The sequence below is a fragment of the Haematobia irritans genome, chromosome 2, assembly GCF_050003625.1.
Source record: "Haematobia irritans isolate KBUSLIRL chromosome 2, ASM5000362v1, whole genome shotgun sequence".
NCBI classification, from domain to species: Eukaryota; Metazoa; Arthropoda; class Insecta; order Diptera; family Muscidae; genus Haematobia; species Haematobia irritans.
This window is the reverse complement of record NC_134398.1, coordinates 207171522-207188932: the sequence shown is the minus strand read 5'-3', so window position 1 is coordinate 207188932 and position 17411 is coordinate 207171522. Positions and strand designations below refer to the sequence as shown.

Genomic DNA, 17411 nt, shown 5'->3' with positions numbered 1-17411 from the left:
TCGTTAGGAAATATGTAGCAATACATTTTTTATGGGTAGCGGAAATTTCCGCTAGAAGTGCATACCAGCCTTTATATACAAATAATTGTGTAATGATTTGTTTTCTACCTTTAGGTATGCAGCTCCAGCCGAAAATTCCGCTAGCCATAAGAAATGCATTGTCATATATTTGCTGAAGAAAATCCCGTAAGGCGCTTTTGGTATTGAGTCGGTATTATCGACAATCTTTTGAATATTTATCTTCGACCGTTTACACATTATTAACTACTGTATAGCACTGTATTATTGGAACGGCAATGAAATATGTATGCTGATAATGCGAAATTAATACCGGAATTGGTATTAATACAATAAATTACTTCTGCATAATGCGCCTTGCAGACTATTGCCTATATTCACAATGATTTACTGACAATTTATACAAGGTGTTTATATGGTAATACTAGGTTTAATGTTCACGTTAACTTTTATGAATTTGGGGACGACAGTGGTCGTGTCGAACATATCCCATATATTGAACACATTATAAGTTAAATCCGATGATATAATCGATACTGCTGCATGTTTATGGGATCGATAACACATTTACCGATTATTTAGTCATCAACGAATTGTCGTATCGATTGGACACACTGTAAGATTCTTTACAAACACAGACATTCTGTCCGGAAAAACTTATAGTCTGTAAGACGCATCAGAGAGCAACGTGGAATTGTCGATAAAAACGGCTCACGGTAGCAATTGCACCCATATAGTTTTCATAGGTAGCGTTAGGATGCATTCCAAACTATATCGATGGAATCGAACTAAACTTCAAGCGTTTAAATTTTATGATGCTGCCACTTTAATTTATGTATCTTTGTAACGGTCAAGTGAACGAGTAGAGATATGGCAACTTTTTGTCTAATTGGGCAACAGCTGTTTTCTGTTTACATCTGCAGTAGTCATTCCAGCCCAGTCGCAAAAATAATCTGTTTCTATTAATTTTGATAAATACTTATCTGTCGGTCTAAAACACAGAAAATATCGATTGAATTGTTACACATTTCCCTCACAGCTATTCGTTAATACCCAAAGCCAACAAAATTGTTAGCCATAGTTGCCTCGATTACACACATTCCTCTCGAGTAAATCTTATCATGAATGCCAGTAACAATGCCAACAATACGGACACATACTGTCAAAGTCATCACCATTATGATTACTATTGCAATGCTCAGGCCGGAGAATTTGAATGTCTATCATTTTCCAAACAATTGTTGGCATGTAGACTTCAAGAGGATCAGTCAACATTGTTTGAAAATCGTTGCGCTACCGGCAAAGAAGAACATCGCATGGATATATACGAGAAACACTCGAAGGAGACAATAACGCGAATATGGCATATACAATGTACTATAATTGTGACATTAATAGCCATATCTTTGGCCCGTGTGGTACGAGAAAAGCTGTCATGTAGATCTTGGACGAAAGTGTTTATATTAGAATTCGTGGTGATCTCAACGCCAGCGATTGTCAGTGTTAATATAGTGAATAGATATGTGGAATACATTTTCGTTATTGCGTTTCTTTTACTCGGCATTATCGTTTGGCATTCAAAATGTTTATTATTGGCAAATGAGAGACAATTCGAATTTGGTCGCCGTCCGATTATTTTTACATTGTTACGTTCTACTATAAGTCTGTTGACGGCGTTATGTATACTAGCCATTGATTTTGAAAGTTTTCCAAAGAAATTTCGCAAAAGTAGACGTTATGGTGCCGGTCTTATGGATGTGGGCATTGGCCTATTCGTTTTCTCAATGGCCTTGGTCTCGTCGCGGCCAAAACGTTTTGCCGATATGCGAAAACTGTTGTTTACTGTTGGTTGTGTTTTGGGACTGGGATTAGCTCGGACGATTGTTATAACGAGCATTGATTATCATCAAGATGAACATGAATATGGTAAACATTTGAATGCATTCTTCACTCTGGGGCTGACGAAGTTATTTGCAACGATTTTGGGGCTTTTGGCAAGGAGTGATAAACATCTATTACCTTTGGGTATAGGTAAGTAATGATGGAATAGATCTTAGTATTAATTTTGATCTGTATGTAAACGCCCATGTCCAAGATATTATCAAATTTCTTGATCAAAATATATAGATTGAATCCCCAACAGAATTACTCTAGCTTTGACAGTCCTTTCATCTCTTAATCTACTGTTTTGTCCGATTTAGGTAGCCATTTTTTTCGATTTGTATGATTTTTGCTTCTGACTCCATTGTTGGTCATAAAGAAATTGAGTTCGAAAAAAATTGGCTAAGGTACATTTTAATAAAATTTGGGAGATCTTCTAAGAATTTGGTTGAGTTCTAGATATCGTTACCATTTCCACAAATGTCGTCATATTTAGATTATATTCGTCATTAATGGCAAAAAGTGCATAAACAATATCATATCTAAAACGTGCAAACTTCAATCTTTTTACCACCCTCTAGGTTATTAGTTTTGTATTTTCAAACGTGCCTATTTTGTTCTCGTTTAAATGGTTTCATATAAAAAATGAAGCCATTTAAACGTGCAAATTATCTGTTAATTTATCGCCCCGTTTTCAGAAATAAAGAAAAAAATGATTACCATCGTTTTTCATAGGCGTTGATATAGCTCCCATATATATGCGTGTGGCCCGATTTTAACTAATATGGCAATAAGTAAATAACAACGAACAATACATTCCTCCATAAGAATGTGTAAGTTACTAAGATTGATGTGGGTATCATAAAGTTGGGCCCATCTGCAATTAGAAAACGTATTTGGCTTAATTCAAATTTATTTCTACATTTTTAAAATACAATTATCGAAAAATTGTAATGTAATTTTAAAAAATCTGCATTGTGTTAAAATCGTTTGAGGTCTCAAAACGATGTGGCTTTATCCTTAATGTAGATATTTATTATATACATATATATTCTCAGCTTCTAATATTCGAATACGTGTTATGATAAATGCTTGATAAATGACTACTCCATGTGGCGACGCCAATGCAAGAATATTTGCAACCAAAATTCTTCCACATTGGTCTAATGGAAAAAGATGTGTATACGAAACATTTTTTTATTTCATTTTATTTATTTCAACTTTATTAGTAACAAAGCCACATTCGTTACAAAATAAATTATTGGTTAAACTTCAAATATTTCTAAAAAACTAATAATAATAACTAAAAATCAAATAAATATGATATCTATAACGTATCTCTATATCCTACTGACAAATCAATTTTACCTTAAAAAAATGTAATGAAACCGTTAATGTAAACTAATAAATTTCTAAAAGTAAAAATAATAACAATGACAACAAAAATACAAGCAAACATTTTGATTACATGATACTAAATTATTAAACTAATAAAAAATTGAACTAATAAAAAATTTAAAAAAAGCAATTAAATTATTAAAAAAAAATTAAAACTAAAAATTTATTGGGCATAAATAACAATTGTGTACATTAAAGAATTTATGGCAATTACTCTTGAACATAAAAATGAATTTAATTATATTTGTACTAATACTTTTACTGATTTAATGAAATGAATTGATTTTATTTATTATTCATCCCAGATAATAACTACTAATATTATAGTATATAGATTTCTCTTAATAGAGCGCTAGATCGACACCAAATTTAACCATGCCCAAAAATATACATATGTATATACTCTATTGGGTCTGCGTTACTTACGTCTGATGTGTGTTCTCTTTTAATAGCAAAAAAATTGCTAAAATAACAAACGGTTTGGTGCAAAAGAGAAAGTAGTCACAGTTTGCCACCTTGGTGCAATGGTTAGCATACCCGCAAATAAAAAGGGTCGTGGGTTCAATCCCTGATTTGACCGTACACCAAAAAGTTTTTCAGCGGTGGACTATCCAATCACAGTAATGCTGGTTACATTTCTGTGTGTTTCAAAGGATCTCTAAGTGGTTTCACTGCAATGTGAAATGTCGTTCGGACTGGGCTAAAAAGGAGGTCCCTTGTCATTCAGCTAAACATGGAATCGGACAGCACTCAGTGATAAGAGAGAAGTTCAACACTGTGATATCGTAATGGACTGAATAGTCTAAGTGAGCCTACAATATCGGGCTGCCGCTACACCTAACCTAACCTTGCTGTAATGGCAAACATTGTCTGCTATTTTTACAAATTAAGGCATAACAGAAAAAAAATGTTTGCTGAATGCATTTTAGAAAGTTTAAAAATACTATAGTGCTGATATAGACAAACAACAATTTTTAGTTCTTGAAAATATTTTAGAAACAATTTTACAACCTAAAATTTTTTAGAATATAACAGCAGATGTTGTTGTTGTAACAGTTTTTAATGTAGTTTCATCCATTTTGTTCTATGCTTGTGTAGTTCAGCTGGTAGCCAGATCAAGGAACTCTGCGACAAGGATGGGGTGCGTCCAGAGTGGTCTGGTTGTGAGACGGGTAGGCTTAGCTGGGCAAGCAAAAAGGTGACGAGTGTCGTGTGGCCCTTGATTACAGATGGGACACACGTCAGCTACGCTGCTATCAATCACTGATAAGTATGAATTGAAGCGGTTGTACTTGCCTGATCTTAGTTGGGTCAAAACTACCCTTGTCTGCCGTGGGAGCTATGGGCGGCGGTCGGACTCCGAGAACAGGATTAACCTTGTAGCTTCTCACCGCTTCAGCTACAGTATCCTCATGAATCCTGTTCAGACTTATCTGGTACGCTGCCTGATCTAGAGGCTCTCTTTTGTAACGCTGGATCTCGGGCTCTAGAAGGTGAAGATCAACCCTTACATTCCTGGGTGGAGGTTGTCTATCCACAAGATGGTGATTCGGATGACAACTTCGATGGCAACCCAAGAGGTACCGCTTTGACAACATGTAGTTGTCTCGACGCACTGGGATGATCTTGGTCTCCGCATACAGGTGATCCAGGGGTGTACTGCGGAGACATCCTGTTGCGGTTCTAAGGGCAACGTTCTGACAGGTCTGTATGTTATTCGACTGCGTAACGCTCGTTTGAGGTGTCCACACTGGCGCTGCATAGTTTACCACTGACCGGCCAATTGCCTTATTTGTAGTTAACAAGGTTTCTTTGTCCGCTCCCCAAGTGCTGCAGGCAAGCGACTTGAGGACCTTGTTTCTACCGCGGAGCTTATCACAAATTGCAATGGTATTTTAATTTTAACAAAATTTTCTAACGAAGTAAAATTTTAACAAAATTTTCTATAGTAATAAAATTTTGTCAAAATTGTTTATAGAAATAAAATTTTGTCAAAATTTTCTATAGAAATAAAACTTTGACAAAATATTCTATAGAAATAAAATTTTGACAAAATTTTCTATAGAAATAAAATTTTGACAAAATTTTCTAAACATATAAAATTTTGACAAAATTTTCTAAAGATATAAAATTTTGACAAAATTTTCTTTAGAAATAATATTTTGATCAAATGACCAAAAATGACGTTTTTATACCCATCTCATTGCATGGCATGAACTACTTAAAAAGGCTGTCCAATGTGACCCCGAGAATCTTGGGGTAATTTGTTTTCGGAATTGTTTCGCCATCGACTCTGACTTTCAACTGCCTGCGTACTTCCACTGTCCATGTAGTGAATAGTGTGGCTGAGGATTTGGTGGGAGATATCCTCAAATTTCTTGCAGTGAAATAACTGGTAAGATCAGCGAGGCGAGGTAGACATTCAATCGATCGCAAATGTCATCAACAATGGGCCCGGATGCCATGATTGTGCAATCGTCCGCATAAGACACAATTTCGATGCCGTCACGAGGGGTTGGAATCGAGGACAGGTGCCGGAGATATCAACCCCCCTGGGGAACTCCCTGTTTAACTCTACGGGGTTTTGACTTATTGTCCCTGAACGTGCGACTGGCGTCAACATATATAATTCAGAACCCAACGCTTCGTTAATGCCGGTAGGGACGTATTCTCGATGTCCTCAAATAATATGGCATGGTTGACCGTATCGAACGCTTTCGATAGGTCAAGCGCCACGACAGCAGATTGTTGGCTTTGGCAGACTTTTTTTATTTATTTTATTTTTATTTTCATCATGTAATTTGAAGCCACTTAGCGGCCAATTTATATAAATTACAACGGACTACTAACTATGAATAAAGTACAAATCAAGTTAAATATGTATAAAATAGTATAAAAATAAATTAATAAATAAATATAAATATGTATAAAATAGTATAAAAATAAATTAATTAATAATATGAAATATGACAAAACATTTTAGATTCCCAATATAATTAAAAGAAGACAAAATAAGAAAAGATTATTTACTAAATCAACCACAACAAAGCGACACTACTAACACGAGGTTGGATAACCTTCATGTAGGTGATCCAAGATGATCGAGTAATTTTTTTCGATAAGTCGAATCAGAAATCGAGAAATGAGTATAGTAAAATGAGTATAGTAAAATATTTTCTATGAGTATAGTAAAATATTTCCAATAATACCAGCATTGTTTTGACAGATTAATTTGTTAAGTCATCTAACATACGTGTTTAAATATTTGCTTATTGTCATTTCGTGAAGCACTCGCTTTAAGATTAATTGCATAGCGTGTAATTTATTTTAAAAAATAAGAAATTTAAATGTAAAATATTAATTTATTAGCTATAATAATATTAGTAGTTGAATCAGAATGGACTGGTATATAATGCCTGGCCGAGAGGCAAAGTTTGTGTTAGGCAAAATTAAACTTATAATAATCACAAAATATACTGTTTTAAGATAGATTTGTGTATATGTGGGATATATTAAAATATCAATATTGTTAGAATGACCATTTTTAGAACCAATTTTCTTAGTAGTCACAGCAGATAACACTGCTAAAACAGCAAAAAGTTTTATAATTTGATGTTTACTAGACCATGAACAACAAAAACAGGAACCGGCTGCAGTTTTAGCTGACTATGAGCGTATAATAACTAAACTTCAATGTCGAAATTCGTATTTGGTAATCAAGACATACAATCAGATATATATGTTTGTTGTTTTTGTAGTAGTAGTTCTTCTACCTTTATTTTGTGTAGTGAACTATACTTTGATTAATGTTAGAAATTATCTTACGTCTAAGCAATTCAAAATGATAACCGGCTGTATTGAGAAAATAAACTTACTATTATCACCTGTGACCATTGATCATTTTTTATACGACCATATTTCATAAATATATTGAAGATTTTTTTAATATTATAGTATATAGATATGCAATAACACCGTTTCATTTTTATACAATTGTTTCTAATTTAGTTACTATAGATAAACGAGTTTTTAGGATTAGAATGGAATATTGGATTTTCTGGCGGGTGATCTCGAATTAAGACTAACATGGGTGGCCCAGTATATGATATACTGGGTGGGCGAATGCACACTTCCACTCCCTCCGTTCGATCGTTCCTATGTCGAATTGTCCGTGTCCTTTTCGTCTAGGACGCATAGTTTATATATTTAGATTTTTTTCTTAAGATTTTAAAATATTAGCTATATGAGAAGATAATGCACATTTGTGGTGAAAAAATGATTAAACTTGGGAGAAAATAATTCTCGTATGTAATTTTCATAAGAAATTGGCATATAAGACCCAAAGTGAATCATCTCACACAGCCAGATCTTATTAGAGACTATGGAAATGTGGATTGGCCGACACTGAAACATATGTATAGTCAGACTTGCAAGATGTAACATGAAAATTTTAAAAGAATTTTCGATTTTATGGAAATTATGGCGAATTAAGTTCGTTTTCGTTTCGAAATAAGTTTTTCATATACAAATTTAGATTTTTTTTCAAGATTTGCCGCATTTATAACAAACAAATCAAATAGTGAAAATTATATCAAACCTACACTGAAAAAAATTTCACGAAAATGTTTCCAATTAAAGTCTTAATTGAGTTTTAAAAAATATTCAATTAAACATTTAATTGATTCAACAAATTTTTTAATTGAAACAAAAATTAATAGTATCAATTAATTTATTAATTGGATCAAATCATTTTTTGATTGATTTTCAATTATTTTTTTAATTGATACTATCATTTCTGTGATTGAAGACATTTCAATTAAAACAAGTATATACGGCCGTAAGTTCGGCCAGGCCGAATCTTAAGTACACTCCACCATGGATTGCGTAGAAACTTCTACGAAAGACTGTCATCCACAAACGAATTACTTGGGTTGTGGTATCTTAAAACTTCTTAACATCATTTTCTAAATTGTGAGTTAGTCCACACGTGGTATATATTAGACAAAAAAGGTATGTGTAGGTAAGTCTACATATAATTACGAATCGATACGTAGGGAGCCAGAATTGAAATATGGGTGTGGCTTATATGGGGGCTATATACAATTATGAACTTGATATGGACCAATTTTTGTGTGATTGGGGATCGATTTATCTGAGGGCTATATATAACTATAGACCGATATGGACCTAGTTAGGCATGGTTGTTAACGGCCATATACTAGTACAATGTACCAAATTTCAACTGACTCGTATGAAATTTGCTCCTCCAAGAGGCTCCAAAACCAAATCTCGGGATCGATTTATATGGGGGCTATATATAATTATGGACTAATATGGACCACTTTTGGCATGGTTGTTAAATAACATATACTACCACCACGTACCAAATTTCAACCAGATCGGATGAATTTTGCATCTCCAAAAGGCACCGGAGGTCAAATCTGGAGATCGGTTTATATGGGGGCTATATATAATTATGGACTGATATGAACCAATTCCTGCATGGTTGTTGTTGGATACCATATACTAACATCACGTACCAAATTTCAACCAGATCGTATGAATTTTGCTCTTCCAAGGGGCTCCGGAGGTCAAATCTGGGGATCGGTTTATATGGGGGCTATATATAATTATGGACTGATTTCTACCAATTTTTGCATGGGTGTTTGAGGCCATATATTAACACCACGTACCAAATATCAACTGAATCAGATAAATTTTGGTCTTCCAAGAGGCTCCGGAGGTCAAATTTGGTGATCGGTTTATATGGCGGCTATGTATAATTATGCACCGGTGTGGATCAATTTTTGTATGGTCATTAGAGGCCATATACTAACACCATGTACCACATTTCAGCCGGATCGATTTATCTGAAGGCTATATATAACTATAGACCGATATGGACCTAGTGAGGCATGGTTGTTAACTGACTCGTATGAAATTTGCTCCTCCAAGAGGCTCCAAAACCAAATCTCGGGATCGGTTTATATGGGGGCTATATATGATAATGGACTAATATGGACCACTTTTGGCATGGTTGTTAAATAACATATACTACCACCACGTACCAAATTTCAACCAGATCGGATGAATTTTGCATCTCCAAAAGGCACCGGAGGTCAAATCTGGAGATCGGTTTATATGGGGGCTATATATAATTATGGACTGATATGAACCAATTCCTGCATGGTTGTTGTTGGATACCATATACTAACATCACGTACCAAATTTCAACCAGATCGTATGAATTTTGCTCTTCCAAGGGGCTCCGGAGGTCAAATCTGGGGATCGGTTTATATGGGGGCTATATATAATTATGGACTGATTTCTACCAATTTTTGCATGGGTGTTTGAGGCCATATATTAACACCACGTACCAAATATCAACTGAATCAGATAAATTTTGGTCTTCCAAGAGGCTCCGGAGGTCAAATTTGGTGATCGGTTTATATGGCGGCTATGTATAATTATGCACCGGTGTGGATCAATTTTTGTATGGTCATTAGAGGCCATATACTAACACCATGTACCACATTTCAGCCGGATCGGATGAAATTTGCTTCTCTTGGAGGCTCCGAAAGCCAAATCGGGGGATCGGTTTATATGGGGGCTATATATAATTATGCACCGGTGTGGACCAATTTTTGTATGGTCATTAGAGGCCATATACTAACACCATGTACCAAATTTCAGCCGGATCGGATGAAATTTGCTTCTTTTAGAGGCTCCGCAAGCCAAATCGGGGGATCGGTTTATATATAATTATGGAACTATGTGGACCAATTTTTGTATAGTTGTTGGAGACCCTATACTAACACCATGTACCAAATTTCAGCCGGATCGGATGAAATTTGCTTCTCTTAGAGAGTCTGCAAGCCAAATTTGGGGGTCAGTTTATATGGGGGCTATACGTAAAAGTGGACCGATATGGCCCATTGGCAATACCATCTGACCTACATCAATAACAACTACTTGTGCCAAGTTTCAAGTCGATAGCTTGTTTCGTTCGGATGTTAGCGTGATTTCAACAGACGGACGGACATGCTCAGATCGACTCAGAATTTCACCACGACCCAGAATATATATACTTAGAGCAATATTTCGATGTGTTACAAACGGAATGACAAAGTTAATATACCCCCATCCTATGGTGGAGGGTATTAAAATTAATTGGATCAATTAATTTCGTTATTAAATCAGAAATTTTTTTTTTGTGTGTAGGATACAAGAATAAAATAAACAAGTATATATGGCCGTAAGTTCGGCCAGGCCGAATCTTATGTACCCTCCACCATGGATAGCGTAGAAACTTCTACGAAAGACTGCAACCACAATCGAATTACTTGGGTTGTGGTATCTTAAATCGTTTTCTAAATTGTGAGTTAGTCCATACGTGGTATAATTAGACAAAAAAGGTATTTGTAGGTAAGTCCACAAATAATTACGAATCGATATGGACTATTGCACGGTACGTAGGGAGCCAGAATTGAAATATGGGGGTCGCTTATATGGGGGCTATATACAATTATCAACTTGATGTGGACCAATTTTTGTGTGATTGGGATCGATTTATCTAAGGGCTATGTATAAGTATAGACCGATATGGAGCTAGTTAGGCATGGTTGTTAACGGCCATATACTAGCACAATGTATCAAATTTCAACTGACTCGGATGAAATTTACTCCTCCAAGAGGCTCCAAAACCAAATCTGGGGATCGGTTTATATGGAGGCTATATATGATTATGGACTGATATGGACCACTTTTGGCATGGCTGTTAAATATCATATACTACACCCACGTAACAAATTTCAACCAGATCGGATGAATTTTGCTTCTCCAAAAGGCACCGGATGTCAAATCTGGGGATCGGTATAATGGGGTTATATATAATTATGGACTGATATGAACCAATTCCTGCATGGTTGTTGGATAACATATACTAACATCACGTACCAAATTTCAACCGTTAATGTTCGATAAAAATCTACATGTTTACTAATTTAAAATATTTTTTATTTATTTTTTTATTTCATGAGGAAATAGTGTATATTTTGATGTCATAAAAAAGTATTATCGTTCCGCAATTTCTTCCCCTTTCTTTTTTCGCTACAAATCGGTGATAGATGAAAACATAATGCCATGGCAATGAGTTATACTTGAAAAAGAATTTTTGAATCGTTCATGCTACGAAGATCGATAGCTTAGGGGGGATTAGTATGGCCAACCAGCAATACATTGCCCTCAGTTGGACATTGTGCTAGTGCTAGATCGTAAGAAAGAAGTGAAAGCAAATGTTTTCATACGAAATCAATTCGTATGGGACAATACGACTCATTGGTCCCATACAGTGTACCATAGTAGTGACGTTAATTGCAATTTTATTGGCTCGCGTTTTTCGCCAAACATTATTGATCGCACCAATATGTGGGAAGTCATGGCGTCATTGCGTATTTCTATTGGAATTTATAGTGATCTCAATACCAGCTATCCTAAGTGTAAATATTGTGAATAAACACACGCCATATATTGTGGCGATTGCCACACTCATCTTGGGCATCATAATTTGGCAGTCTAACTGTCTACAGCGAGCATCTTGCAGATTATATGAATTTGGTCATCGACCATCACTATTCACTCTCTTGCGCACTCATATTAATCTCTTGACGGCGTTGTGTATACTTGCGGTAGATTTTAAAAGTTTCCCACGAAAATTTCGTAAACATAGAACATATGGCGCTGGACTTATGGATGTGGGCATTGGCCTTTTTGTATTCTCTATGGCCATAGTATCGGGAAGGCCTAAACGTCTAAGCGATATACGAAAGATGATGTTTCCCGTTGTATGTTTGCTGGTCTTGGGTTTAGCAAGAACATTAGTTATAGCTGGTATTGGTTATGGCCAAGATGAACATGAATATGGAAAACATTTGAATGCTTTCTTCACTTTGGGCTTGACGAAATTATTTGGAACTTTAATTGGTTTTCTTGCGAGAAAAAATAAATCGCTTTTGTTATTAGGCTTGGGTAAGTAGAAATATTCCAAGTATTACTGTGAGAGATTTTACAGGTACGCTTCGTTTTATGTGATACATGACGTAGTGATATTACACCTCGGTGAATCCTCCTCTTTATTATTATGTTTCCTGGGCTGACACAAAAGCCGAGATGCCGATCAAGATGACTTCTAAAGCAACTTAAATAACCCCTCGTAAAAAAGTTACATTATGCTCTTTAAATGTCTTCAATCACGAAAATGATAGTATCAATCACAGTTTTAATTGGGGGAAAAATATTTGATTAAAAAATTAATTGATTTGATTTGAAAAATTCAATTTTTTTGATTCAAAAAGCAATTATTTTTTTTTAATTGTTTAAACTAAAAATTTAATTGTTGTTGATTGCAAAAATTAATTAATATTTTTATTGAATCAATAAAAAAATTATTTGATGTCCATGGGAAAACTCAATTTGTTTTCTAATTGATTCTTTTAATTATTTAGTTAAACTTCAATCCAACTTTCAATTAACCTTTTTATTAAATTGTTTTAACAATAATTGGAACAATTAAGTGTTTAATAAAAACCAACAAAATGTTAACTCAATTAACACTTTAATTAGATCGTATAAACAATTAATTGAATTTTGCAATCGATTGGAACAATAATTGGAACAATTAAATGTTTAATAAAAACCGCCAAAATGTTAATTTTCTTCCCAACTATGTGTTCTTAGTTTCATTAAAAAAAATGGTTGTATCAATTCATTTTTTTTATAAAAGACGTAACTGTTTTTTTATTTTGATAGTATCAATTATTTTTTTTTTTTTATTAAAAAAATTCAATCGGGGCTATAATAAGTTTGTCATTCCGAAATATCGATTTCCGATAATATAAAGTATATATATTCTTCATCAGGGATAAATTGTAAGACGATATAAGCATGTCCGTCTGGCCGTCTGTCTGTTGTAATCACGCTAAGTCGTTAATAAAGGAGCTATCGTCCTGAAATTTGGCACAGAATCGTCTTTTGTTTGCATGCAGGCAAAGTTCGAAGATGGGCTATATTGGTCCAGGTTTTGATATACCTCCCATATAAACCGATCCCACGATTCGGGGTCTTGGGCTTCTAGAATCCATAGTTTTTACGCAATTTGCCTGAAATGGGAAATCTAACAGGTTGGCTGAAAAGTCCCCGGTCTGACACATAGATGGCGTCGCTAGTATTAAATGCATATTATTTTTATATAGTACCAACCTTCAAATGATTCGTGTCAAAATTTGACGTCTGTAAGTCAATTAGTTTGTGAGATAGAGCGTCTTTTGTGAAGCAACTTTTGTTATTGTGAAAAAAATGGCAAAAAAGGAATTTCGTTTTGATGAAATACTGTTTTCTGAAGGGAAAAAATACGGTGGAAGCAAAAACTTGGCTTGATAATGAGTTTCCGTACTCTGCCCCAGGGAAATCAACAATAATTGATTGGTATGCAAAATTCAAGCGTGTTGAAATGAACACGGAGGACGGTGAACGCAGTGGACGCCCGAAAGAGGTGGTTACCGATGAAACCATCAAAAAAATCCACAAAATGATTTTGAATGACCGTAAAATGAAGTTGATCGTGATAGCAGAGGTCTTAAAGATATCAGAGGAACGTGTTGTTCATATCATTCATCAATATTTGGATATGCGGAAGCTCTGTGCTAAATGGGTGCCGCGCGAGTTCACAATGATTCTGAGCGGTGTTTGTAGCTGTTAACTCGTAATACACCCGAGTTTTTCCGTCGATATGTGGCAAAATGAAACATGGCTCCATCACTGAGTCCAATCGACAGTCGGCTGAGTGGACAGCGACCGGTGAACCGTCTCCGAAGCGTGGAAAGTCTCAAAAGTCCTCTGGCAAAGTAATGGCCTCTGTTTTTTGGGATGCGCATGGAATAATTTTTATCGATTATCTTGAGAAGGGAAAAACCATCAACAGTGACTATTATATGGCGTTATTGGAGCGTTTGAATGTCGAAATCGCGGCAAAACGGCCCCATATAAAGAAGAAAAAAGTGTTGTTCCACCAAGACAACGCACCGTGCCACAAGTCATTGGGAACGATGGCAGAAATTCATGAATTGGGTTTCGAATTGCTTCCCCACCCACCGTATTTTCCAGATCTGGCCCCCCAGCGACTTTTTCTTGTTCTCAGACCTCAAAATGATGCTCGCAGGGAAAAAATTTGGGTGCAATGAAGAGGTGATCGCCGAAACTGAGGCCTATTTTGAGGCAAAACCGAAGGAGGACTACCAAAATGGTATCAAAAAATTTGAAGGTCGTTATAATCGTTGTATCGCTCTTGAAGGGAACTATGTTGAATAATAAAAACGAATTTTGAAAAAAATGTGTTTTTCTTTGTTAGACCGGGGACTTATCAGTCTACCTGTTAGAGGTATTCTAGGATCATAAAAAGGTGTCGCGAAAATGTTGATTATCGGACCATGTTTTGATATAGCCCTCATATATACCGATCTCCCGATTTTACTTCTTGGGCTTCTAGAATCCGTAGTTTTTACCCAATTTGCCTGAAATTGGAAATCTAGAGGTATTCTAGGACCGTAAAGAGATGTGCTGAAAATGGTAAGTACCGGTCCCTGTTTTGATACATAGACCCATATACAACGATCTTCAATTTGCCTGAAATGGGAAAACTAGAGGTATTCTAGGATCATAAAAAGGTGTGTCTAAAATGGTGATTATCGTACCATGTTTTGATATAGCCCCCATATAGACCGATCTCCCGATTTTATTTCTTGGGCTTCTACAATCCGTATTTTTTATCCAATTTGCCTGAAATTTGAAATCTAGAGATATTCTAGGACCATAAAGAGGTGTGCCGAATATATTGTGTATCGGTACAGTTTCTGATATATATGTTTTTGGCATAGCCCACATTAGACCGATATCCCGATGTAACTCTAGAAATTGTAGCTTTTATCAGATTTGCCACAAATTGTCTAAAATTGTGGCAAATCTAAAATTGTGGCAAGTCTAAAATGCCTGTATATTACAGGCATTTTAGACCCAAAAAAAGTGTGTATGATTTAGTTTTTATCGGTCCATTTGGTAAGGCCTCCATATAGACCGATTTCAGATCTTGGGAATACAGAAGGTGCACTGATCATGAAAATTGTTTGAAACTTAATGTAAAATTTATTTCTCGTAACCATTTAAATAATGGGGATGAAAATCTACAGATTTTAGAATTCAAATCAAGGCGTTATTTCATCATTTTCATGTACACTTACAAGAGATGTTTTTGTTTCCTCTAAAACTTAAACAAAAAATGGTTGTTATAAATCCAGAATTTAATCTAGTCTTCATAGGTAAAACCTTTACATTTATCCTCGCGAAGCGTTCTGATTGAACTGATCTGCTTGGGAAAATATCTGTCAGCAAATACCCCTGAAATTTTCAAAGGAAACTAATATATTTGATTCATGGTGGTGGTATTTAAGATTCCGCCCGGCCGAAATTACTGCTGTATATACTTGTTTTAACTGATTTAGTCTTCCGAGTTTGATTAAAAAGTTAATGGTATCAATACATTTTTTAATTGAAAAAAATTTTCAGCTTCAATTAACTTTCTAATTGGAAATATTTTGCTGATATTATTTCTGTGTAGTGATAAATAATATTGCCACAATTCTAAAAAAAAACCTAAAATAATTTACCTAGCAAAAAGAGAAAAAAAATACAATTTCCATTTTTAAAAATAACGCAAAAATTTTCTTTCTTTTTTTCAGTAATTTTGGCGATTCACGAAATCACCCTCCAATGCGGCCTTTCCAAATATGTTATGGACCCAAATTTGGAACGTACGAATTTCTTAAGTGCTAACCGAGAAGGCCTATGCTCATTACCGGGATTTATTGCTCTCTTTATCCTCTCACAATATTTTGGCCAATGGATTAAATCTAAGGATATTTTAAGTTATGAAGAAATCAAAGAGAAATTAAAACAAATGTCAATTGTTAGTATTATTCTCTGGATTATAGTTGTCACGAGTATAATGGTAATAGGTATAGCTCGTGTTACATGTAACTTTGGTTATGTTACCTGGATGTTAGCCATCTCAATTACCATGTGCTCTTTATATTTATTTGTATTCGATATAGTATTAGATACCATACTACCAGTAAGATCTAGAGAGAATCAATTAGGAATGGAGGTAAATCGATTAGAGGCATCCATGGATAGTAGTCTCATCACAAAAAATCCATCTATAATTGTAGATAGTAAAATACCCATATTTATAGAAGCGATCAACTATAATGGCTTATTGTATTTCTTATTGGCCAATGTCTTAACGGGTATGGTAAATATTTTTCTAAATACCGATGAGAGAACCGACACCGAAAGTGTTCTAATTCTAATGGCTTATATGTTTGTTACGGGATGTGTTGTTAGTCTATTATATCGCTATAAAATAAGAATAGCCTAAATAATTTAGGAGTATATAGGCCACATTTACCCAACGAATGAAATGTACTTGTGATAACTCAATTTTTTTTTTAGTTTGTATTTATCGAACTGGTAGTTTGTCAATACATTCTGTAGGTGCTGTAATAAAACGTTATATTATTTAGTTTAGTTCTAGTCGTATTGTTGATAAGATAACATGACCAAAAATGTATTTGTTGTTTTTATTGTTTAGTTTTATTCAATGAATTTTTATAGCTAATTATAAGAGCTTAACTAAAATAAACCATTAAACATACATATTTTAAACAAAACATAAATGAGGTTTCTGTCAATAAATTCTACAGAATTATAACATTTGTTTGGGCAGTGTATCAAAGCGGAAAATTGATTTACAATGGGATTCAAACAATTCTAGCAAGTGAGTTCACAGAATACGTCCGTTGTGATGACAGTGGCAGGTGCGTCGGGTTCGTGGTATACGCGCAGAAATATTTTCCGATGTGAGGCAAATGGGACATTTATACTGATTGTTGGGTTCATGAGTGGGATGTAGGTGTTCATTATACCCACCACCATAGAATGGTGACGGGGCTATAATAAGTTTGTCATTCCGTTTGTAACACATCGAAATATCGATTTCCGACCAT

General features: G+C 34.9%; 1 protein-coding gene across 1 annotated transcript; it reads left to right on the top strand.

Annotated features, from left to right (window-relative positions):
• Window positions 1-926: 926 nt before the first annotated feature.
• On the top strand, window positions 927-17081 carry PIG-Wa (Phosphatidylinositol glycan anchor biosynthesis class W a). The gene is made up of 4 exons (XM_075295027.1): window positions 927-2049; window positions 6921-7009; window positions 11589-12324; window positions 16086-17081. Exons 1-4 carry the CDS (start codon window positions 1140-1142, stop codon window positions 16781-16783), a joined length of 2433 nt encoding a protein of 810 aa, XP_075151142.1. The 5' UTR covers window positions 927-1139; the 3' UTR covers window positions 16784-17081.
• Window positions 17082-17411: the final 330 nt, after the last annotated feature.